We start from the raw sequence: 25,738 nt of genomic DNA, 5'->3' as shown, positions 1-25,738 counted from the left end.
CACCGTTTGTCAGTGTGTTTTGCCATTAAACTAGATACCGCCTGCAATGGGCAAGTTAAAATTCTGCACAGTACAATATCCTTGAAAATGTCCTTTTGCCTGAGACCAGCTGCTATCACTTACTGTGAACAAAATCACACTAGCAGTAACACATATTAAACAGCGATTGCAAACATCCATACAAGCTAGACACTACCAATTCTTATTCCTCACTGTGATGAGGATCAGAGCCTCAGGGAGGATGGATAGAAAAAGAGAACAGATAAAGAGCAGTGTTCAATCACACAGCGAAAAAAAAATCTAACAAACCAAATATAATCCCTTGAGTAAAGTTCATGCCATTTCAGTGAAATAATCAAATATACATTAGGCCCAGTACGAAAACTCATCATCTGAGAAAATAAAGTTCAATTTGACCCATCACTGGGAAGTTTTATGAAAGCCAGTGGAAAGCTGAGAAAACTATGACTACATTTCCATATTTCTTACATTTACTGCAGTCTAAAAAAGACCTGGGGAAGAAATTCTATAGGGTGTAAAGTTACACTATTTTCTTAGCACTTCATAGTAGGTAGAATTTGGCAATTTTAAAAATTCTGCCTTAATGTTGATTCTGTTTTTCGGTACGGTCATAAAAAATCTACGGCTTCAAAATTAAGCCTGCATTTAAGAAAATGCCACATTCAGCATGTTCTGAAATGCTAAGAAAATAGAGCAAAACTAGACCTTGGTGGAATTCCACCCTCCCCCCCTTGAGATTTTGCCTTAATTTCATTCTCTCATTACGAAAATGACAACCAACACCCTGCCCTCAGTCTGCTAGACAGACAAAAGGCAACATGCTATAATTGTAGAAAGTTTCTGCAGAATAAGTTGGTTGTTAACTTGAATAGTATAAGTAGAATGAACAATTTAAGAATTAAGAAGCAACAATTTAGGAAGCAGCAATTAAAACACATTAGAAAGTCTAGCAGTCATACCTTTCCCGTAGAAATATTTCCGGTAATAGTATGCTCCAAGATCAATATGTTCTATGATGTATCTCTTCACTTTCTCTCGGTGAATTGCCTGGTTTTCTCTTGGCACCTCTAATACTGACACACCTGCATTAGTGCAGTGAGAGCTGAGTGAGGACTCAAATGAACAACTTTCACTGCAAGTAAATGAGCAGGAGTTCGCCCTGGAAAGTGCAATACGTCTTTCTCCTTCCCCTCCAATCTCATTCCTGAAGTAGGAGCAGGTCAAAACTAAGTTGTTGCTTTTTCCATCTCCCTCATCAGCATCCAAGTTCTCCTTTGAGTTCAGGTCCTCCTTACTACCTGTTGGAGACTCACAATTTGCTGAATAGCCTCCCGGGATTGCATGTTGTGAAGCTGCCGATGCACCTGTTGTTGTGTTTTTTCTTTGTCCCACATTTGCCCTATTTGCCATTGCCTCACTGACATTAAACAAAATGCTCTGGACGTCATAATGTGCCAAACATTTGTGGCACGTCCATAACTGAATGCATTTCTCCAGTCGATTCTCTTCCTGGTCGAAGGAAAACCTCAAAGCTTCATGTTCACTTCTTGCATTTCTCAGTTTTCTGAAAAGAGATGCTTCAATTGTTCCAGGTTTCAACCTTCTCTTGAATGATTTATCTCTATCTTTGTAAAAGAAAAGTGGATTATCCACATAGTCAAAACCAGAAATCCGGACAATTTCAGCTCTAGAAATGTGAGTCGCTGCTTGCAGGCTGGGAGACATTCCAGGATCACATCGCAACAAGTCACTAAGACCAAGTGGTCCAGGACTCCTCTGTTCCACGTTTTCATTCCTATATCCCCGAAGCATGGCAAAGAAACTATCACCGGTTATACCCTGTCGGTCAATTGAGGAAGTGCTTCCATATTCCCGGTGAAGAGAGGCGCCTGTGTTTGGGTTTACTGCATTCTGATCAAGAACATCTTCTGAATCAATGTCACTAATTGTAACATCGCTGTTGCTCCTCTGTCTTATAGGATGAAGCCCTCTGTGTGGGGACCTGCTAAAGAGGTCCTCTAAAATGTACCTCGTATCTTCAAATTCCAAGTCTTCAATGCCTTCGACATTTTCCTCAGACAGAGCCTCCATGCTTTGGTCATTTTGTCCATTCTGGTGAGCTCGCATTGCAGCCAAGTTATCATAATTGGCTAATGACCTGCTGTCCCACACCATTTTATTACTGCTAGCTCCTTCCTTAGTACATTCTTTCTTTGGAGGCCATTCAGAGATTCTTGCTCTCACGCCCATTTTTGGCATGGCAGGTGTTCCATTAGCCTGGCTGCTGCCGTCAGGTTTGCAGGGCATGCAAGGTGGTCCCATGTTACCATTGATGACTTTATATTTTCTAGTAAAGAAGTCATCTGACTGCATACTTCTGTCAGACTCTGGAGGCCCTCCTGAAGCACCACTGGAATGAAGTTGTTCTTCGTGTACTAGTTTTTTATCACTCATATCCATTGAAGAGACAAGCAACCATACTTAACTAAGGATGGCCCAGTCCACTTCATTCCATGACACTGAATTTTGTGAAGTGTTAATAAACTAACTAGCTGGAATGAATTTCATTTAAAAAATACTTAAATGATTTCAAGAGTTGAATAAAACTTCATTTTAGTGTACCAACATCTTCAAAAACAAATAGATTAATTATGCCTGTAGTCAAAGTTGTATATCACACGTGCCCTCATGTGTCCCCAGTTCTTTACGCTCTGTTCTTTACTAAGGATGCTTCAGTGGCTTCTTCGATGAACTTTTGCCTGCAAGAACAAAATAAGAAAAAAAAACTAAAGTTAATGATACTGTGAAGGTAAAGCAAACTAAAGACAATTTTAATCCGTAACCCAACTGTCAAAACTGCAAAAAAATTACAGAAAGTTCAAGACTAGATCTTGCACCTCCATTAAGCCATCATGTTACAAATCTCTATGGAGCAGATATTTTTCTGCTGTATTTTATTGATATTAAGGTGACACGCAAAAGATTGTTTAATTTTGGTTTTCCTTATTATAAACTGTGAACATTTTAAACTTAATATTAAAGGCTTTGTAAAGCATCAAAAATAGTAATTAGTGCTCAATATGCTGGGTCTGTTAGCTACTACTGTAACAAAAACTTCCAATTAAGTAGAAAACTGAAATTACTTATTTAAGTGAATTTTTAACAAGCAACATTCCTGCATACATCCTGTACAATTACTTAATAGCCTATCAACTCTTATTAAACCGATGCTTAACTTTGATCTTAGAAGCACACTTCAAAGATTTTCACAATATCAGCACTCATTTTGTTCCTTTAGCTGCTGTCAAGAACCTCCGGTAATTTGCTTAATTTTTAATTTTGTTTTTAAAAAAATAGCTGTATATAGAAAGCATATAGAAAACAGAAAGCAAAGAATCAACACAGTCCAATACAAGTCCCTACATGGAACAGATTTTTTTTTACTACTTTCATGTTAAAAATAAAAGTTTTATAAATGTAATAAATGTAACAGATCCCCTCTAATGTTGGTTTTCGTGCTATGGTAGTGTTATTATTGGAGCAAAGACTGAATATCAAGCTTTAATAAATTTGACATGAGTAAGATTTGCATCTGGAGCAGTTACTTTATTCTATTTTTTCACAAAAAATATTCTATCTATAAAAATGATTAAACCTAGTAATGTATGCAATTACTGTAATGAAGGAGTAAGCAGTGTCTCCATGGAGCTGGGTTGCCTCCAAGGTGAAATGCTTTGGCTACAGAATGTCAGAATCAAGTCGAGACCCTCTGTAGTGGCTTGGGTTGACCAGTTCCTCAGACCAGGGAGGGGTACTGCAGTACTACAATAGACCAACCAGCCTGGCTCATTGGGAAGACTTAAGGACAGTCTGGGAGCAGAAATGTTTCCAACTCAGCTCTTCCCTGCAAGCCAAAGCCCTAACAGTTTGGTGGCACCATTTACATGAGTGTAGGTAAGTCCATGTTCAATCGTTAGTATGTTTTCAATTTTTTTTCTTGATTGAATATTTCTTGATTTTATGGCAGAGATCAAGAAATATTCAATCAAGAAAATGTGTTTTGCTGGCCTACCAGTTAAAATTGTTTTAACTGGCTGAACTACAGCAGTACTCAATGCACACTTGGAGGTCCCTAAACCTGTCTTTCTCAAACTTGTACCTAATACTTTTCCAAATATTAAGCACAGTACATCCCACCAGAGAGAGTGTGTGGACTCCATTCCTAACACAGACAAACATTGATCCGAAGGTGGCAGGCATATGTGGAATTCTGTCTGGTTTTGATTTTTTTAAGCATGGTGATGGATTTCTACATGTGTCAGATCCAATGGACCCAAAAAAAACATTTGCATAGATTCATAGAATGTTACGGCACAGAAGGAGGCCATTCGGCCCATCGAGTCTGTGCCGGCTCCTTGACAGAGTAAGTCACTTTCACTAACCCCAATCACTAGCTTTCTCCCCATAACCCTGCAAACCCATCTTCCCCAGATACCTATCCAGTTCTCTCTTAAAAGCTGTTATCGAATTGGACTTCACTACCCCTTCAGGCAGATCATTCCAAGTGCGAACAACTCGCTAAGTGAAAACATTTTTTCTAACCTCTCCTCGGCAACTCGCCATCCTCAGTCAAGCAAGTTTCATGAGTTCTGAGCAACGCCGCTAGATGGAGTTCCAAGTAGAACAGAGTACCCTTGTGCGTTTGCAGTAGGTTTATTTGTGAGAGGTGGGTAAGAAGAAGACACTTGGGCAAAACTTAAGCCAATTGCCAGAAATAGCAATTTCCCATTAAAGACACAGTGAAAAGATTTCTATTTTTAGCACCTTGCATAAAGCAACCCCCATCTGCCTCACACTAAACTTGAATTGTCCCTCCTGCTGGTTGATCACAGAAAGGCTCTGACAGCTGTTACAGAGTTCAGATTCCAGCCATTCACGCTATCCCAGGTGGAGAAGAATCTGTGGCAATGAATGACCTTCAAGGGTACAAAATGGAGGGGAGAAAGAGGAAATGAAATCTTCAAGACATTCTGGTTCACAAGACTGTTCATCACACCATTGCTAAGATCAAACAGTATGCAACAGACAATTGCTTATTTGAAGTCCTTCTTGCAGAAAAAATCTGCTGACCAATTTAGTAAAATAATTGATTTTCATTCTGTTTGTCATCCTGGTATTTTTTTATTTCCTGCAGAGCACAGTAATCCAACTAGACAGAGATATCAGCAAATCATATCATACGATTCAGTAACTCCAGCTGGACCACGGTATCTGTGTAGCTAAGCTTGAATAATTGGTATGCATGTAGAAATTTATTTTCTATCCACAAATGTTCCATGTGCAATTCATATTATTTATTATTCCGTTTGAAATGTATCCAGATGCATTCCTACCGTTTAATAGTTGTAATGAGACCAGAATATAATGAAGCAAGTTCTCAACACACCAGTAATGCTCTTCTGCTTTAACTTATGCCCACATTGAATGCTGCATTCACATTGTAGCAATACTTTCTTGCACCCTCCAAATCCTTACCTCAATATATAATTCTAGCTAGTATTTACCAGCTCCAAACTTGGTTCCATTTCATAAGTTAATTGTCTACAGAGTTTTGGAGTTTAAGAAACACTCAACAATATGCTATGTGCCCTGAAAAGAGCCTCTATTGACAACGGAAGAACAATAGAATGAACCAGTTTTGCATATTGGAAGTTTTTATTCTCGGTGAGAATGACAGAAAAAATGACAGAGTAGAGGCATGACACTTCCACATCAGTAGGGGGGAAGGCCACGTAACTGCTCTCTGGTGCACCTTCCAGCAGATGTTAATAGGGCAGACAGAGGATAATCTGCACACACTCTCAGCTGAAGAACAGCATTACGTATAGGAAACCCTTATGAATGTTATAGCGAGAAAGGAAACCAAGTGCAATAGAAGGCTAATTCCGACTATAACGTGTATTGGTGAACCATTGTTCAAGCCTTCCTCATACTTGACATTCCACCTTTCACAGCTATTTGAAACCTTCTCTAAACCTTTCCTGTTTGATTTTATCTGGACATGATGTTCCAATTTTCTTTTTGCTTTCATTACTTCTCGAGTTTGTCACATTGTCAAGGCACAGCAGAAAGAGAAAGTTTAAGTCAAAACTCACTGAAAGGAAGACTTAACTACCTTTTGTTACCTGGGAATTGGGGTAATGAATTGCATTCGTCACATACCCAGATTCATCTAATCTTGTGTTCTGCACAGGATCTCACGATATAAACATTCACAATTTTCATGTTACACACATTAAACTACAGAAAAATAAATCACTTATTCTTCAACATTTCTCTCCCTGAGAAAATTCTCCCCATTCACTACGCAGTACAATTTGATGGCTGTAACTGGTATGAAATAATTATAACTAATTACACATAATTTTTAACCTGGGAACAGCCTAAGTAGATGCTAGGATGTGGTACACATTTAAAAAACAGCTCAGTGCTGACATGATATTCTAGAACAGGGGTGGCCAACTCGTTGCACATGTGACTTTTCCACATGCACAATGTAGCCTGCAAGTTGGCCATTTCTATTCTAGAAGAACAACATCAAATGGATAAAAGGACCTTCTTCACTCAAATCTACCTGCAATTTAAAAAAGGAACTAGATGCTTCCAAGCCCAATTTCAGGAAGCTAAGGATCAACTCACTTTCACACCAGTAGTTCCCTGGCACAACACTACGACAGTACAAAACAAGTATCCCTTAGCATCTTATTTGTTGTTATGGTGAAAAAAAATTAAGATGCTGCTCAAGATAAGCTTTCAATCTTATTCTTTTTCTTTCTCACTGTTCACAGTGTTGGACTTGAATCACAAAAACTGTTTTGTTAGCTTAACATTATCCGATTTTTAATCAAATCAGGATCTATAGTAGGTAGGCAAACTGATCTTGTACCAGATTCTGCATGATCTAATGGTACTGCTGATGAAAGATTACGTGAAAAATTAAAGAAAATCACATACTATAACCACAATACTTAATATAAAACAAAATGAAAATGGCAGATGGATAAATCATGGAAAGAGGAGAAAATATTCAGAAGCAAAGGGAAATCTGATGCACAGTCGATTGAAGTAAAAGTGTATGAGGTGAATTCCCATTCTCAGCCAGGAAATGTCAGGAGGCACTAATCAGGAGAGTAGAGGGCAAATATTTGTTTAAATAAGCCTTCTGCCTCCGGGAATCTTAAGCAGCCACAGGCAAAATCCTGCATATAATTTGCACATCTAAATTAGAAAGACTTTTTTTAAAAAAGGTGAAAATGACGAGGAAGAAACGTGAATTTTATAAAAGAATAGTAAACCAAAATGTAAATATTAGGCATGTCTATTAAACGATAATGAATCATTACAACAGAGAGAAAAAAATGAAATTCCTTGTTGCCATGCACTTTAATTTTGCTATGAGAAGATAAATGAAGCTTCGGGATACAAATGTAACCAGTGTAGGCCACTCCAGTATATTATTTTAGGAAGGAACGAAGGAAGAAAAAAAATACTGAACTAAAATATCCAAATTCACCCAAACATGGCCAGTTTTAATCAACCCAAACAGTAACCAAGTTTTAACAAGCGTTGTTTGCGCTTTTCTCCAAGCAACTGGAGCCCAGTTTCTGTCCTCAAGGGAAAAAGCTTGGTTCAAATCTATTTTTTTCTACCATTTGGACAACTAACATCTGACACTGTAATTTCAGTAGTTCATATGTAGCTTAAAGCTCAATGGACAATAGTGCTGGGGTCAGTTTGAGTTGAATCAAAGTGAGCATCAACCCAAAGGACAATTTATTCATCTGCACTTTTAAACTGCATTTACGTCTTCATACTAAAGCAGAAACAATGAACTGCATTATCCTTTGCATTGTTTAACCTAGCAGCAAAAAGGTAATGTCATCATTTTCCCCCTCAGAAGCATTAGTAAGCAAGTAATCCCACTGTGCTTTGCACATTACTTACACTGAATAATTACCTTCAGCTTGAGCTTTGTGTGTGGTAGGAAACCACACAGATGCATGGACGATTTTTTTAAAAAAATACAGATTATTTTAATTGTTTCAACATTTTGAAAATCTTCCAAGATGTTATGAGACCATTGAGAACAGCAGGAGTTTACTTGCCCTCTCTTTTCCCTTCCCTCTCTCTGTGGGAAGTGCCTCTCTGTGCGCAAGAAGAATAAGACTTCATACAGTGAAGAACCACTTCTCTAGCCTTTGCAGAACATTTACTGCATCAATTCACTGTGCCACTACCTTCTGCAACTTCTTCACAGAATTTTGTTGCTCATCATCAATCTTCTGGATATTAAGAACTATTCTTGTAACACAGTTCTGCCATCCCAAATTACTTCATTTTTGTGGTCAGCCAGGTGTCTGACACATGCAGAAATCCATCCCTATGCTTACGAGCATCCAAACCAGACAGAGTTCTACGTATGTATGCCTCCTATATATGGAGATTTCTGTGCATCTGGAATGCAATGCACACCTTCTCCCTTACGGCTCCCTGGCTCATCTCTAAATCCTACAGATGAGCCAGACTCGAGGATCTGGCATCAGAAGTATCCTGAACCACTTGGGCTAAAGTGTACTCACCTGGCTCAGGAACCGAACAAACCGAGAGCACCAGATGGTTGTTGATTCAGATATTCCATTACCAGCCCCAGGGAAACCCTGCCTGCTGACCACCCCCTCCCAACCTCAGGATAGTCACAAGTCGGTCATTTGAACAAGCGCAGGTTTAATGAACCAACTCTTTGAGTGAGTGGCTGAATTTAAAATCACCTGTCCAACTATTATTTGTTTGTTTAGCAGAATGCTTTTAACACACCACCATCTGTAGTACATTTTAGAATTTACATACTGATCATTCCAGTGAAAAGAAATCTAACAGGACTGAGTAGATGCAGACAAAAGGTAAAAGCAACAATCTTGCTCGGCCTTGAACCAGTAACAGCTCTGTGGTTTGAGTGGGCTGCCAGGAATTCTTTATAAAATTCAAATTGCTGTCAGAACTAGTTATTTCACTATGCACATCTTTGTGCTGTTGAACAAAAAAACACAGCCACTGCTGGAAAAAAAAACCTTCCTGAATGAACCTCATACCACACAACATGCTCTGACCATTTCACCAGCTACATCTAAACGGTTGCCAGACAAGCCGTAATCAACTCAAATGAAAAGTAGAAAATGTAGCACTCAAACCAGAGTAATTACAACTGTTGAAGCCTCTGCTGGATCAAGTGAACAAACTTACTGTAGGTTTACTGTACATCTAAGGAGATTTACCGCATTTATTCAGCAAGTACAGCAGAAAGTCGTGAATTCTAAAGTTCGCAACACTCATGTAAAATTGGCAGATAGTTAGTCATCAAGTAGGCAGAATGCATTTTGATAAGATAGTTTTGTGACTCAAATGGTCAGGTGAAAAGGCTTGTCAAACAAATGATAACACCTACAGCTGTCATACCTCATCTTGTCATACCTATGGTTGGTTGAGATAAGTTGGTAACTGTTCAAGTACAACTCAAACCTGAAGGAAGGCAGACTGAAAGAGCTCGTGTTTAGGATAGAAAAGGGCGAGAATCAAAATAAGTAAACAAAAGGTAAAACTGATTTTATGAGATTTAGGATTGGGGATACGTGAAACATTAAAAAGGCCCATAGAAAAAAAACGTGAATGGAGTAAGAGTGGGCAGCCATTAAATGCTTTAACATAAATGGTTGTTGAAGTGAAGTTGATAGCATTTCAAAAGGGAATAATAATCTTTGGATTTTGATAGCGTCTTATGTCATTGAAATATCTCAAAGGATGCCACGGAATTTTATTGTAAAGTGTAGCAATTGTGTATATGTCAGCGAACGCAGCACCCAATCTGCACACAGCACAAAAAGGCCCTGAAGTGAATGACCTATTTTATCTGGGTAAATTCATAGCCAGGTATTGGAAGAAGGGCCCTTCCCTTTTTGAACAGCATCATGGGATCTTTAACGTGCAAATGAACAGTTAGATACAACCTTAGTTTAACATCTCACCAAAAGAGGGCAACTCTGACAATTCAACATTCCCCAAGCATTGCACAAGTATGCCTGCCTAGACGACGATATCAAAATACCAAAGTACGCTGAAAAATAATTTTACATGGTGTGGGTGGGGGGGGGGGGGGGGGCGGGAGGTGGGAGAGAAAATCAAGATAATGGATTATAGTAACTCCTATGGGACCTGTACTAATGCTGAACTAGTTGCAAGACCTCCTTATATAAACCTTCTAGATTTAAAGCTAAGATTTATCTGAAGTTAAAATCTGTTAGTCATTATTGAGACTGGAAGGCTGTAGAGCTTCTAAGGATAACATACTTCTAAGATTTGTGTAAGGATTGCTTTTGCTTGAAAAATCAAAGCACGTTTGACAAATAGTATTTAATACTCTGACAAAGAAAGACAGACAGACCGACAGAGACAGACAGACACACGGTACTTTTTTTAAAAAAAAAAGCTGCTTTATGTTCTCAAATAGCAGAATATTTTAATTACATTACAGCACACTAAATTCTGTACAAGATTTTTTTCATTCTATAAAGGAAAATGTTGGCCTCTTACAGGCAGTAATTCTGTCTGTGTCTGTCTAGATTTACTCTATGTAACATTTGCAGGCTCTGGAATTGCAAGAATTCTTAAGCAACCTTTAATTTTGAAACTGGTTTACTGTAAAATTTTAAAAATGACAGAAAAACAGCTTCAAAGCAAAGACAGACAACACTGAATTGCCAAATTCTAGTCTAAAATGCAAAAGAGTAAATCTGAAACTAGGAATAATTTCTCCTCATCCATAATGCATATACTTATTGAAGTGAAAGTGATGTTTTTTATAATCTTTGCATTTGATATAGCACCTTATCACGTGTTTGAGAAGTCTCAAAACACTTCACCGAATATACTGTAAAGTGAATTGACTGTATTTTGTGGGCGAAATGCAGCAGCCAAATGCGTACAGCAGTGTCCCACAAAAACAGTCGTGGATTGCCTGACTAAATTATTATTGTTTTTGCATATTAGTTCATAAATGCTACAGAACATCTCTTCCTTGATTTAAAAAAAAGGCCAAAAACATTAGTAAAGTGAATTTACATTTGCCAACACCAGCCCCAAGCAAATCTTAGGCTTTGCAGTTCTAGTCACCCCAATAGCTGTAATAGGACACTGGACTCCCACTCAGAAGGCTGAAATGGTAATCCCAGAAACAAAGGAGGGATATAAAGTTTTGGCAGGCATTTGAAGTAAAGGGTTATAATAACAATCCTTGAATTTGTACACCAAAGACCGTGGAAAGATTTGTAAGTGACATGAATAAGTGGATAGTTTCTTTTTCCCTGGGAAATGGGGAACACCAAGCAGGCAGAGACTGTGCAGTTGAGCTAAAACGATAAAATTCAAGATATTTTAGGTAAATTTATTCACAAAAGAATAACAGGATGCAATTTTCTTCTGGTATGTAAACATTTGCTTGAATTAGAGCATCTTTGGGACACAGTAAGAGATAAGTTTTTTCCATTATCAACTTTCTTCCTACTCCTAAAGACGTTTAACTCCTTTTTTGCAGAAGGAGTCCATACCTGTCAGTATCTCAGGTACCTTGTCAAAACATCCATTCTTCATGTGTGAGCTCGACAGTGACTAATAGCAGGTTATTGCACTGCAGGGGCTATTGCAGTTGACCCCAACACAACAGTCACCCAACATGTACACAAAAGTACCTCCAGCAGGGGTCACTGGAAATTAATCAGGAATCCTGGCTCATTTTCTGTTCTCTAACCGGGAGCACCGAGACCAAATGCAGCACCAGCTGATATCAGTTGTCACACCACAGACCAGGGATCCTCCAGCTTTGTACAACTCAGCCACTCACTGGATCAACACAAAGCCGGTGCACAAGTGCTATTCTGCAATCAATCTAGTTTGTATTTTAATAAAATTGTACACTTGAAAAAAAGATGTTTGCTTGACTCATTTGATAGCACTCTCGTCTCAAAGTTGTACTATTGTGGGTTCAAATCCCATATAAGACGACATTGACAATACAATGCTGAGAGAGCATTGCATGCCGACACCTCCCTACTGTTTACACTCCACTCCACAACCCACTACCTTCGCTCAGCTGGCTCCAGTGTCCTGCACGGCCCTCGGCCCCTCCACTTCATCGTCGGCAACTCTCCTTTCAGCCACCACTCCCTCAAACTATTGAACTCTCTTCCTCAATCCCTCCCCCCTTGCCTTCTCCTCCAAAGGCCTTCCTCTTCATCTGTGCCTACTGTCACTTTCCCCCTTTCCCCAGGTCGGCATCCAGCTCCTTCACTGTCTAGTGCTCCGAGACGCTATTCCGTTTGAAGGGCATTATATAAATGCAAGTTGTTGCATTGTCAGATGTGCAATCCTTCAGATGAGATATAAAACTAAGATCCCTCCTGCCTGTTCAGATGAATGTTAAATATTCCACAACATTAATCGAAAATAGAAGGGAGTTTCTCCTGCCTGACTATCTCCAAATAAAATTGATCATTCGGTCATGGCTATTTATGGGACATTGACATGTGCGAATTGGCTGCTACGTTGTCCTACAAAATACAGCCATATTTTCCAGAAGCTTGGGGAAGCTCTTTGACACTACATTAAATGTAAGGATTATATTTGTTTAAAAAAAAGCACTTACACTACTGCTACATTTTGTAGTGATCGTGTTCATAACAATGGTTTCACTATAGTTCTTTAGATCTATAGATCTTTACTGGAAGGACTTGCATGGGCTTTATATACACTGTAAAGTTACAGTCTTTCCCTTTCCTCACATACATATTGCCAGCCTGGCAAGCAGAGAATCTATCTAGTGATTGTACTTTCCTTCAAGACCTGGAAAAAGATTTTATCTAAATTTCGAACCTATTTTTTCAAATAGAAGCAGACTTCAAAATAGCAATCCCTCAGTGTACATAAGGGGCAAAAGTAATTAAGATGACATCTCTTGCACACCTGAACAAAATAACAGAAAAGTATGAAATCATACTTCTCCCACCTTTGCTGCTCAACCTCTCTCTCACTCTCCCCATCACAAACTGGGTCTATTTTAATCAATGCTGCAATGGCCATTAGTTATTTGAATTTTCATTATATTTCTCCGAGACATCCAAGTTTCTTGACCTTAAAAAAAAACCCTGAGGCGCTCCCTCCAATATGTTTCACTTTTATTTCCTATTTTCCAACAATTGCAGCACACTATTATTTTCTCCCCTGCACCTCAAGAAGCAAGGTCACAAAACGTTTACACGACTTATAACAATACCAGGGTTGTACGCAAAATAAAATTGTGCACCTACTTGGAAACTGATTTTTTGTGAACGATTTCAAATAGTAACAACCTACAATCATATAGCACCCTTCACACGGGGTAGCATCTCAGGGCACTTAAACAACCATAGCACCATCAACAAGCAAAATTAAGCTATTGTTGCACAATGTGATGATTTTCCTTAATAGCCCTCGGCTGACGAATGTACTTTTGACATTATGTATTCACGATTCCAGTTGCAAAACAAACCTATATTTGTCAAATGACCCCAGATTATATCAGTACAATGAATAAATGCAAATTCCTGCTCACTACTCAAATGATAAGGCATGTGTGCAGTAATGTGGTAGTCTGAAACCAATAGAATCCTTAATGTTGGATTAGTGCAATCACAGCAAAGTCACATCCAACACTTTGGGAAATAAAATTTATAAATTCAGCTAAAGGTTCCCCAGTCTACACGAGAATAGATTAGCAAATTAAACTTCTGACAAATTACAAATGGGGTATGTCGATTATCATTGCAATGTTTCTTCCCCTCCGACCAACTCCTGGTATTGCATGACCTCACTTATAGCTGAAAGGTCTTAAGCACCTACATGAACCTGGCTTCCAGCACTAACCAACTGCCATCCCAGGCTAACAAATGGCCAACTTCGAGATAATTGGTCAATGCTGATGGCACTTCGTGCGAGCAGGCATGCTATGCCGAGGAAGCACGGCTAATACACAAGCTGCAATACAGGCAGGGATGGTTGCAGCAATCTTGCGAGTTTATTTCTTTGCGCTTCACGTTTAACATCACCTCATGAGATTTGGAACCATATTATAACAAAGTTCTCTCTCTTGGATTTGAGCCCTACATCAGGACTTTGAGCTCATAATCCAGGCTGGGAAAGCACTACAATGCCAGAGGCGTGGTGCTTGTGTTTAGATGGTAAGCCAAGGTCACATTTGCCTACTCACGAACAATCCTATGCCACAATTTGAAAAGAAAATGGAGTTTCACCTGGAGATTCTGGCAAACGATCCTTCAGATAAATTGGTCATTCGCTTCTGGGCCATTTATGGAACATTGCTGTGAGCAAATTTGCTGCTGCATTTGCCTAAAAATACGCAATCACTATACATTATAGAACACTCAGTGAACTTTTTCAATATGACAAACCACTGCATCAAATGCGAGAATGGTCTGTCAATTTAATACAAAAACCTTCTGCAAAATGTAATGCTGTGGAACTCACCATGTTTACGAGAATCGAAATCAGACAGAGTTCAATGCATGGAGATTCTCACATTTGGAATGAAATGTACACTCTTCCCCCGATGCTTGCCCAGATAGGAACACCCTACCGGTTAAGTTTTTGGCTTATAGGGTTAACAGGAGCTGAGTGGGAAGAATCCCTACTCTTCAAGCCCTACCAATGTACCGGCTGGCTGGTCTGTCATTTGCCCACGAAGCATGTTCAATTTACAGAAGACAAGATGTCTACCTTGAGTGAACGAGTAAAATGCTCCCTGTAGAGAAATGCAATTGTTTTTGTATGGAAGAAATGGTAGAGTGAGCCACGAAATATGATTTTCACACACAGAAACACAACACAAGGTAGTATCACAAACTATAATCAGCCTCATAAGTGAAATAAAATAATGGTGCACTCATAGCCCTTCATTCATGTACACTTAAATTTTATGACTAGTTAAACTTTCATTTCCTTATTTGTCACAGAAAGCAAAGCAATATCCAAAATCGTTCATAACTGGATCCATCAGTAGTACGGTATTAAGAACACAATGGAGCTACATTTTGCACTAGGGAGCTATCTGTGATGAGCCTGCTTTTGTGTATTACACCTCAACCAGTAGCTGCACTGCAGAAGACCCAGAATACAGAAAACAATTTAAAAATAGTTGTTTCCAATGTAAGTTAAAGATTTTTTTGTTTTCTTTGTTCTTGTATAATTTGATCCCTTTTCTCTTTGATGTTTCACCCATGTGAGAAAATACTTCACTTCTGATCAACTCCTCCTCACCCATGGCACAAATAATACATGGTATGCTTATTTTCCCTTCTATTACCAATAACAGTCCTCTTAAATGCCGCACACATTGTGTGATGAGTTCAGTTCTTCCTTCTCTATGGCCAGTAAAGCTTTTCTGAGGTAGCAAGTCATTCTAGAAGTGTGTCACGACACTCACGTTGTACAAACCTGACGTGAACTAAAACTACTTCAATACTTCCTTTTGCAGCACATCATCTGTGAAGGACAGATTTGCTGCTTCACACCAGTTAATACTTTAAATGAAGCATGCATCAATCCTTAATTTGCACGTTTTGTAAATCCCGTTAACTCAAACCTGGCTTAACTTGTCACTACTACTAAAGCCATCAGGCCGTCAATATACTGACCACATTTAGAGGTATTTATACATATGCCTAATTCACAAATCCAGATAACTTATTTTGTTTTTCAGATGGGTATCTGACACATGTGGAAACCCATCACCATGCTTAAGAATATCCAAACCAAGATGAGATTTCCATACCTACACATGGAAATCTCACAGATATATGGTTGGATTGAAATGTGCACTATCTCCCTGGAGTGACGCATCCTGCTTACCTAATTTCCTAAAGTGTTAGGCACAGGCAACTCGTCACTAAGCCCTTTTCCCATGGAGTGACAAGTTATCGGGCATTTACTGCTATTTGTTTTCCCCCATTCATTTATCTGCAATGTGGGGAAGTGCTGCAATGCATAGTTTTATTGGATTATTGCTGTCTGACGATTATTTATTGCAATATATGAAGTGCAAGCATTGACTGACCCGTAGGTTTGTTTACTACATTATGATCATTACATTAGCGGAGCTTCAACAGGAAAGTAGAAAACCCTTTTGAACTCAGGGATACATCTGGTGGAGGGATTTTTTGTTATCTCCATTACTGAGTAGTAGGAAAGGAACATTTGGTAGTGGTTGTACCTCATGATAGCCTATCGAATTGTGACTTCAATGCATTTTTTGCCAAAGACAGTTATTGCTTCAATTTGCAAACCTTCAATCAGGAAAAGATATTCAGAAGTACACTGGTACTGCAGATGTAGTCACAGTCCATGTTCTACAAACCAGTACTTTGTGCAATCATATGATACACAATGGTTTTTCTTTTGAGTGTTTTAAGCAATCTGTGATGCTACTCTATGTGAAGGGTGCTTTTTGAATGCAAGTAGTTGTTTTCAGTAGAGCTGAATTGGCTGTTCCAAGATTAACAATGATCCCACCCTACTGATCCCAGGAACAAGGCAAAAGAAACAATGAACTATGAGGATTTGAATTATGAAGGGTTAAGCCTTTTTTAAAAAAAAATTGCATACCTGGATGGGGGTCCCAGGTTAACAGTGCAGTATATAATGCTAAGATTGAAAAGAGCAGTACAAAGGCAGAGTGATGGACATTCACACTGCCGGTGCTTTCATGTTCCTTAAATTAGTTAACGTTTGCCACACTAGCCGTGGTTGTGGTCATCTAGTTCCTGCCCATTAAGAACCTTATAAGTAACTCTATATTCTTCAGTCCCTTTATTCTCCCCATCTGACCACCTGTCTCCTTGTTTCTTCTCAGAATCCACCTATTGCTTTCACAATTTTCTGTTGTAACTTTTGGGACCTTGCAACTAAATACATTGATGATTTTTACTTTTTGTAAAAAAAAATGAAGTTTCATACACCAGTAATTGAACCGCTTTCTTCACTTTTTAATCAAATATAACCATAGGAAACCAAGTCAGTGTATTGGAAATACCAAGCAGTCATACTCAGCCTGTGGCATCAGCCCAGTAGCAGTGGAGGCAATGTTAATGCCAAATATAATCAGTTTGCTGTCTCGAAGCACAATGCCTTTCTGCTGGCTGGCTGATACCTCATGGATATTTAAAAAAAGATATATTGAAAGTGTAGGGTGGGGGAAGACACCAAGGTGATCTTTAAAATGAACCAATCCCAAACAGTGCAGATCTCTGTGACTCAACTGTAGTTTCTCACTCTCACTCCACTTAGGTAAGTGGCTTACGATTGGAAGGCACAATTGTGCACTTTCACCTTAATATACTACTGAAACTCACATTGATTATTGTCTGGAAAAACTGTTACAGTTCAATATATCTGTAATAATAAGCGAAAGGAAGTCCATTGCCTGTGCACCACATGTTTCTGTATGTGGCTTTATCATATGCTAAGCTGCTGGTGGCATTGTTAAGTGTTTGCCCCATACCTGTTCAAGTTCAGCAGAAGCGCTCTTTTTGTAAAACAAACATCACCCTAAATGGGCAAGGCTATTGTCCTTTCCGATCTTCTTTTGTCTTTAGCCCATTGAGGAAGCCACAAACGTGGCAGTGTTAAAATCTGGGTGCCTCATTTATTGTGGTGTTACAACCGACACTTCCTCCCTATCAGTACTGCTTAGAAAAAGAGGAGCAGAGGGCTATTACTTGTCATCTACAGAGATGTTTTTCTCTTGTTGGAAAAAGAAAAATAGTATTGTGCTCCCTCCGCTGTCCTTAGTCAACAAAGTCACAAATGACAATATTGTTTTGTGTTGCCAATTATGTTTCAAAAAGTTATCAGCAGGCAGCCTCAGTCACATCATCATCTAAAGCAGGGGTGGGCAATTATTTTGGCTGGCAGGCCACTACACGAGTTTTGGTAAGCTTTGTGGGCTACACACTTAATATAGATGCGAATGCTTAATAATAGCTCAAAATCAAGTCTTACACTTGTGCATGCATAAAATAAAGTCTATATAATTGACATTCATTAAAATTAGGTTAAATAAAAACTCATTGAGCAGACATGTATTCAATATTTATTCACATATTGATGAGAATGTGAGAAGCTAACTCAATGGGAAGAATGAAAGCTCTGATGTGTGTTAACCAGACAATTAAAGTCAGGCATTGTCTCCGTTGTTGCAATACGGAGTACTGCTGCAAGGTGGTCATCAGTCATCACAGATCTATGTTTTGATTTATTGAATTTCATCACTGAAAATAAGCTCGAGTTGGAGGTCAAATGGGGCTTTGTCAACACCAATTGAGAAAGGTGAAGAGACCAAAGACAGCTCATTTTCGATCAAATTGAAATCCTGGAATTGGCAAGAAAATTCGGCATGTAAGTCAAATCGTGACGAAGTATACTTTTTAAGGCTTTGATCGTAAACAGTAATCTGCTACAAAGTTGGAAAGTGGGCAAACAGCCCGTTTCCTATCTGACGCGATAAAATAAATAATTTTGTCATAAATGACTTGACACTGCAAAACAAATCATACACAAAGGCACCCTTCCGTTGCAGTTTTGAATTCAGTTCATTCATGTGGCCCATGATATCAATGTCAAATGCAAAATGAGAGAGCCACTTCGCATCATTCAGCTGTGGGAAATCCAAATCTCTTTGTTTCATGTCCAAAAATAAATCAATCTCTGTTCTCAGTTCCCACACTCTTTTCAAGACCTTTCCTAAACTAAGCCGTCTTACATTCATGTGATACAGAACATCCATGTGCTCGGATTCCAATTCCTTAAGCAGAGTTACAAATTGCCTGCGGTTTAATCCTCTTGCTCGAATGTAGTTGACCACTTTCGTAACTGTGTTCACGACATTGCTTAGTTTTAGAATACTCTTACAGAGAACCTCTTGGTGGATAATACAGTGTAGAAAAACAATATTCTGTTCTGGATTTGTTTCTTTGACTTGATCTTGAATTCTTTTCAGCAATCCAACATTTTTGCCTGTCAGATTTGGGCTTCCATCGGTGGTCACATTCACCAATTTTTTCCACTCCTCTCCTAATTTTAAGATACTTATTTACTGCCTCCAAAACGTCTTCTCCAGCTGTCATATCTTTCATTGACTGCATTGATGCCAATTCTTCTGTGAGATCAAAATGTTTGGTGATACCTTGAATAAAAATTATCAACTGGGCTGGGTCTTTGACATCACAACTCTCGTCGAATGCCAGTGAAAAACATGCAAAATTACTTACTTTATTTTGTAACTGCACACTTTTTATTTTCTTTCTTTATTTTATTTTTTAGTTTATTTTGTTTGTTTTATTTTCCACCTGCACTGGTTAAAAAAAAATTTAGAAGTCCATTCCTTGTTGAATATTTGGCCTTCAGCGTCCACTTTCCGCTTCTTTGATAAACTCATTTCGAATTAACGTCTTCTTCAGTGAAAACTATTGCCGCGGTTGCCACGAGTGCGTGTTTGAAAATTTGCCGATCCGTACATTTCTGATGTCAGCCAGATTCAACACGTGCGCCACAACTAAGCAGTGTGATTGGCTGATTTTCCCGGTCAGATTCAAATGCGAAATTTGTGTGACTTTCTGGGATTGAATGAACTATAATTTTTTCTATTGCTAGACACAATGACGGGCCGGATGGAATCATTTGGCGGGCTGGATATGGCCCACGGGCTGGCTTTTGCCCACCCGTGATCTAAAGCCATAAACCTTGATGGTAATGTATCTTCCGTCCGGTCAGATCCTCTGCTGGGGAGGTTTATGTAGCATTATCAAATTAGGCCACTTTCCAGTAAAACCACAATTTTTGTACAATTTGTTGTAATAGTCTATAAGGAGCTATATCAGTTACAAGGTTTATTATTATTACAACTTTATTTTGGCAGCTAATTATGTAATAGTTACATTAATATTTCTGATGAAATGCAACAGCACACTTTTAATATATTCCTCAGAAGAGAGTGAGTTGCCACCATCTAAATGTCCAGTTTAATTTGAGATGACATGCAACTCAATTAGGTTGCACATAAAATTGACAAAAAAGCTAGAGAATTTACACAATTACAAAGATGGCCTTTGTCATATAAAAGCAGTTAGTGTTAGAATAATTGTAGAAATTATTGCCCAGAATGAGGCCATTTGGCTCATCAAGCCTCTTGGTGCTAGCTCAATTACTGGAACTCTATACTCCAAACTCAATTCCCCATTCATTATTACCTACTCTTAACATTTATTAAATGAAGGCAAATTTTGCACTTTATTGCATCAATGATCTTTAGTAATTCAATGCATTTTGACCTTTATTGCATCATTGGTCTTCATACACTGTATTACACAAATGGTCCCAATGCACTCTATTCATCAACAGTTCGTAAGCAACAGTGCACGATGCTATAGCAATGCTATAAAGCAGTGCAGCTTCATTGGTTTAGCTATGCTTTGCATGAATGCTATGTTCAGAGTAAACATTATTACTTTGATTAATGCTAAAACATCACCGATGGTCTGCAGCCTTGCCCTGTTTGTGGGACAAGGTTCACACCACTCAACAAGCCAATTGGAGTTAAACAGTTTGCCCTGACATTTACAAATGTGGAGGATACCGCACATCAGAACTAACATAGCCACAAGGGCAGATTGGCTTCATTACTCCACAAAAGAAAGCTTCAGTGACCTTTCAAATGCCCAAAAGTAATTTCTCCCCCTTTGGGGCATTCGTCAAACAATAGGTGAATTAAACTGGTACAACATTTAAGGATGCATTATACAGATAAAAAGCCACAGCAGAAGCAGTATGCCTAGTTGTAGGTTACATGAACTGGAACAGACGTACTTGCAGTTTGTAGTGAACCGTCAAGCAATGTTCCCACTCATTTATACACTTGCCAAACATGTGAGTATCATGCAGCTTTCATCCCTAAGCATTTTATACTGTACATCTTTGAATAACAAACTCTACAATTCCCTGCATAACATTCCTTTGACAATCCTTTATATTTAACAATGTACTATTTCCACACCTTTGAACCTGTCTTCCCCTCCTCTTTCACCAACCCCATAATCCACATGAAACCGACCACCTGCTCCCTTGACTCCATCCCCTACCCCTCTCCTTACCTCTTAAGCTCCAACTCCTTGCCCCCAACTCACAGACATCATAAACCTCTCCCTGTCCACTGGCACATTCCTACCACTTTAAAAAAATGGCCGTCATCACTCCTACCCTTAAAAAACCCTCCCTGGACCCATCCCTGTTCTCAAACTACTGCCCCATCTCCAACCTCTCTTTCCAAGGTCCAGGATTGAGTCAATGCTTCCCAGCTTCTCTCCTTCTTCTCCCGCAATTCCGTTCATGAACCCTTCCAATCGGGTTTCCGTGCCGCCCACAGCACAGAAACAGGACTCTGTCCTTGTTCCCCTCCTTTTCAATATCTATATGCTCCCTCTTGGTGACATCATCTACAAACATTGGGTCAACTTACACATGTATGCAAATGACACCCAACTGTATCTCTTGACTCCAGGACCACTGCTGTCCTGACAGAGTGTCTGTCAGAAATAAAGTCCTGGATGAGAGCTAAATTTCTACAGTTGAACGTCAGCATCAACAACAAAACATTTGTATGGCGCCTTTCATGTTGGGAGGACGTTCCAAGGCGCTAGATAGTCAAGAGTTTCCGACCCGAGCTGAGGGTCGGGATCGGGGGGGTGGAGAGCAGGGGTGGGAAGCAAGATGATCGAAACCATGGTCAAAGAGGAGGGTCTTGAGATGACTTTTGTAGGAGGCAAGGGAGGGGGCGAGGCAGAGGGACTGTGGGATGGAGTTCCAGAGGGTGGGGGCAGAGTGGCAGAAGCCCGCCCGCCAATAGTGGGGCGAACGAGGTGGGGTGCGTGATGCAGATCGGAGTCCGCTGAGCAGAGGGAATGAGCTGGATGGTAGGGGGTTAGGAGGGCGCAGAGTTTGGGGGGAGCAAGACTATGGAGGGCTTTGAAGATGAGGACCAGGATCTCGAACTGTAGCCAGTGGAGTCGGACAAGGATGGGGGTGATAGGGTCATGGATCCTGGTGCGGGAGAGGACACGAGCTCTGGATGATATGCAATCTATGGAGGGAGGAGTTGGGGAGGCTGACACGCAAGGAGTTTGCATAGTCAAGCCTTGATGTAATGAATGTGTGTATGAGGGTTTTGGCGGCCTGCGGTATGAGACGGTGTCGGAGCCGGGCAATGTTGTGGAGGTGAGGGAAGGCAGAGCGAGTCATGGCACAGGTATGAGGTAGAGAGGCTAGTTGAGGGTTTAACAAGATGCCAAGGTTCCAGACTGGCTTAGTAAGGTGGAGTGTGCGACCATGGATGGTGATGCTGTCAGCGCCTGAGGTGAGGAGGCACTGACGGGAGTCAATCAGGAGAGCCTCGGTCTTGTTGACGTTCAACTGAAAAAAATTAGCTCTCATCCAGACCGAGACTCTCCTGATTGGTTCCCGTCAGCTCCTCCATACCTCAGGCACTGACAGCATCACCATCCATGGATGCACACTCCACCTCACTGAGCCAGTCCAGAACCTTGGCGTCTGTTTGACCCTCAAGTGTCCTGGGTCCTGTCGCTTGCAAGGCGAGTGCTCTAACCAGATCTTCATAATGTGAAGGCAACTGGAAAATCACTTTTTACTGGAGCTGACAAAAACGCCTTTTGTACATTACAAGTTGTCTCCAGAGACAGGCTTGCCTCAGGAGACAAACTAGTAATATAAAACTCAAAACTAAAACAAGGCAAATGCAGCAGCTCATCTCTGCTCACGTTGTCCCAGTTCTACAGGAAAATAATGTAAGACAGACAGCCATAAAACTGTAGCTATATAACAAAGCATTACATTTCACAATCTTGAATTTGTGTAAAAGTCCTTCCTCTATGCAAAATTAAAATTCTAAGATAACTTTTAGAAAATTCTAAGATAACTTTTGGAAATAATAATAGCACATTATTACCTTTCCAAAGCCCTAAAGCGAGTTGTTGCTTCCCAGCTTCGCTTTTTCCTCTCCCGCTACCCTCCAATCGGGTTTCAAGTGCTGACCACAGCACAGAAACAAAATTCTCCTCCAGCCCCTGCACCGTGTCATGCGGTGTTCCTCAGGCCTCTGTCCTTGGTGCCCCTCCTCTTCAATATATACATGTTCTCTCTTGGTGACATCATCCGCAGACATGGAATTAGCTTCCACGTGTATGCGGATGATACCCAACTATCTCTCTGCCTCCACCCTCGCCTCCAGGACCATTACTATCCAGATATAATGTCTGTCAGACATCAAGTCCTGGATGACAGGAACCTTCTGCAGTTGAACATCAACAAGACTGAGGCTCTCCTGCTTGGCTCCTGTCAGCGCCTCCTCACCTCAGGCACTGACAGCATCACCATCCAAGGATGCACACTCCACCTTACTGAACCAGTCCGGAACCATGGCATCTAGTTTGATCCTCAAGTGTCCTTTCTTCCTCCACATCCATGCCAAGACTCACTCTGCCTTTCCCCAGCATCGCCCAACTCCGCCACTGCCTCACCCCTCAGGCCGCCGAAACCCTCATACTCACATTTATCACATCTAGGTTTGACTACGTCAACTCCCTACATGCCGGCCTCCCCAACTCTTACATCCACAAGCTGCAAATCATTCAGAACTTTGTAGCCCATGCTCTCTCCTGCACCAGGCTCCGTGATCCTATCACCCTCACCCAGTTCCAAGTAATCCTGTGATCATTTTTATATGTTTAGAACCTTCTCATAAAATGGACACTGAGGTGCTGACCATCAGATTGCTTTATACCAAAATAAATATTTATAGCCATTTAAAATCGAGATCTATTTAGACAGGCACCGATGAACATACCGACTAATCTCAGTCTCCAAAGGCTTATATGTCAGGTCAAACCTGTTTCTTCCAAATAAGCAAGCTTTTATATGCTTTCTTTTGGGAACATCATGAATTTCTCTCCTCTACTGCCTAAAAACAATGATGAGTGCCAGAATCCAATCACTATGAAGCAAACCACATAACACAAAAATCCTCAAACTGCAGACTCTTCCCTTTTAACATCAAAGATATTTTCTACATTCTAATTAACGTAGGTTGGCACCTTTAGTGCAACAAACATCATTTGCCAGATAAATTAATCTTTTGTTTGTAAGAACGAGCATCCTTAGTAAGAGTTCGATCAGTACATTTAATGCACAGCAATTCTGAAAAACAAAACATCTGCAAGTTTTTAAAAGACAAACTACCATAAAGACGTAAAATGTGTTTCCATCAACTTTAATCTGTGTGTGTCAAAGTACAGACTTACTACAGAAATTTATTTTATCAGTCATGTGAATTGAAAAACAGTGATGCTAAATAACAAATGCAGTTTCTTTTTAAAAACAGGAACCCTGCAGGGACAATAGCAATAAAACAACAAGAGCCATTAAGAGATACAAAAAGCAAAACAAAGTGTTCCTTTAATTTAAATGTGTATTAGCTCTGCCTCAGAAACCACAAATCAATCTGGTTTACCTTCAACCATACTAGAAACAGCATGAGTTCCCAGAATGCTGGTCTAATTGTGTGGCAGCAGAAAGTATTATTTGAACAAGGGATTCCACAGGAGAACTTTGGTCAGCAAGTTTTAATTTTCACATGGATCAGACTGCTGAGAACAGCAAATAAACCTCATTTGTCGATGTACTAAAACCTTTAGGTTCAGACCTATATACTGTAGTGAGAGTGAACAATTGCAAACATGGCTCTGCTAATATAAGAAAACTCATCCTGTTTTTTTCCTTTATGTGGATTTGAAATCATTGGACCACAGGAGCAAATACAATAGAGGACAGCTGAAATCACCACATGAAAATAGAACGTCCCCAGGGAAGAATGTGCTAGTGACTGTTCCACCACAGCTGTTAAAATACAAGTGGGAAGTGGGGCAAGGGCGTATTCTGTCAATGGGCGACATAATTTAGCATTATTTAAGTAACAAAACCTTTTTTGCTGTCAAAGTATTCATTTAAACCATTAAAAGATACATAAAAGGTTTTGAAAATTGATGAACTTAACAATGCAATCAATGCAAGTTCCCATTACTGGGATAATTTAGAGGGGGAGAATTCCTTTGAAAAGTTTCGTCTACAAGCCAGTTAACCAGGGCATAATGATATAATAGCAAGATTTTTAATAGCTGCTAGTATCAGGCAATGTGCTGAAACATACATGTACTGCTCCATGTAAGAAATAAATCTGACTAGGAAAATAAACAAAAGAACAATGAATTTATACAGAACTGAAGTATTGTTCTATATAAGTGCAACGATCTCATATCGAGCAGTGGCATTTACACCACTTCATCTTTTGAAATTATTACACCTGACAATTTTCAAAATATTCTACTTAAGCAGCATTAAATGCCTACAGTCATACATTCAATGCTGCTGTAAGGTCACAAGATCATTTTAGTTTGGTTGTCAGATGACAAAATTCATCTTTAACGCTCAATCCTCTAAG

The 25,738-nt window shown here is 39.7% G+C and overlaps 1 protein-coding gene across 5 annotated transcripts in view; it reads right to left on the bottom strand.

Moving 5' to 3' along the window:
• LOC103179256 (signal-induced proliferation-associated 1-like protein 2) overlaps positions 1-25,738 on the bottom strand; it is a 206,448-nt gene that overhangs the window by 126,549 nt on the left and 54,161 nt on the right. For all 5 annotated transcript variants that reach the window (XR_006084920.1, XM_042332736.1, XM_042332735.1 and 2 more), the window contains one exon: positions 981-2,780. Coding sequence is in view for 4 of the 5 variants with exons in the window: in XM_042332736.1 (XP_042188670.1) it covers positions 981-2,481 (1,501 nt within the window). In the remaining variant the exon portion in view is untranslated. The remainder of the gene's footprint in view (positions 1-980; positions 2,781-25,738) is intronic.

Source organism: Callorhinchus milii, unplaced genomic scaffold (genome assembly GCF_018977255.1).
Source record: "Callorhinchus milii isolate IMCB2004 unplaced genomic scaffold, IMCB_Cmil_1.0 Scaffold3, whole genome shotgun sequence".
NCBI lineage: Eukaryota > Metazoa > Chordata > Chondrichthyes > Chimaeriformes > Callorhinchidae > Callorhinchus > Callorhinchus milii.
This window is presented reverse-complemented; position numbering and strand designations above follow the sequence as displayed.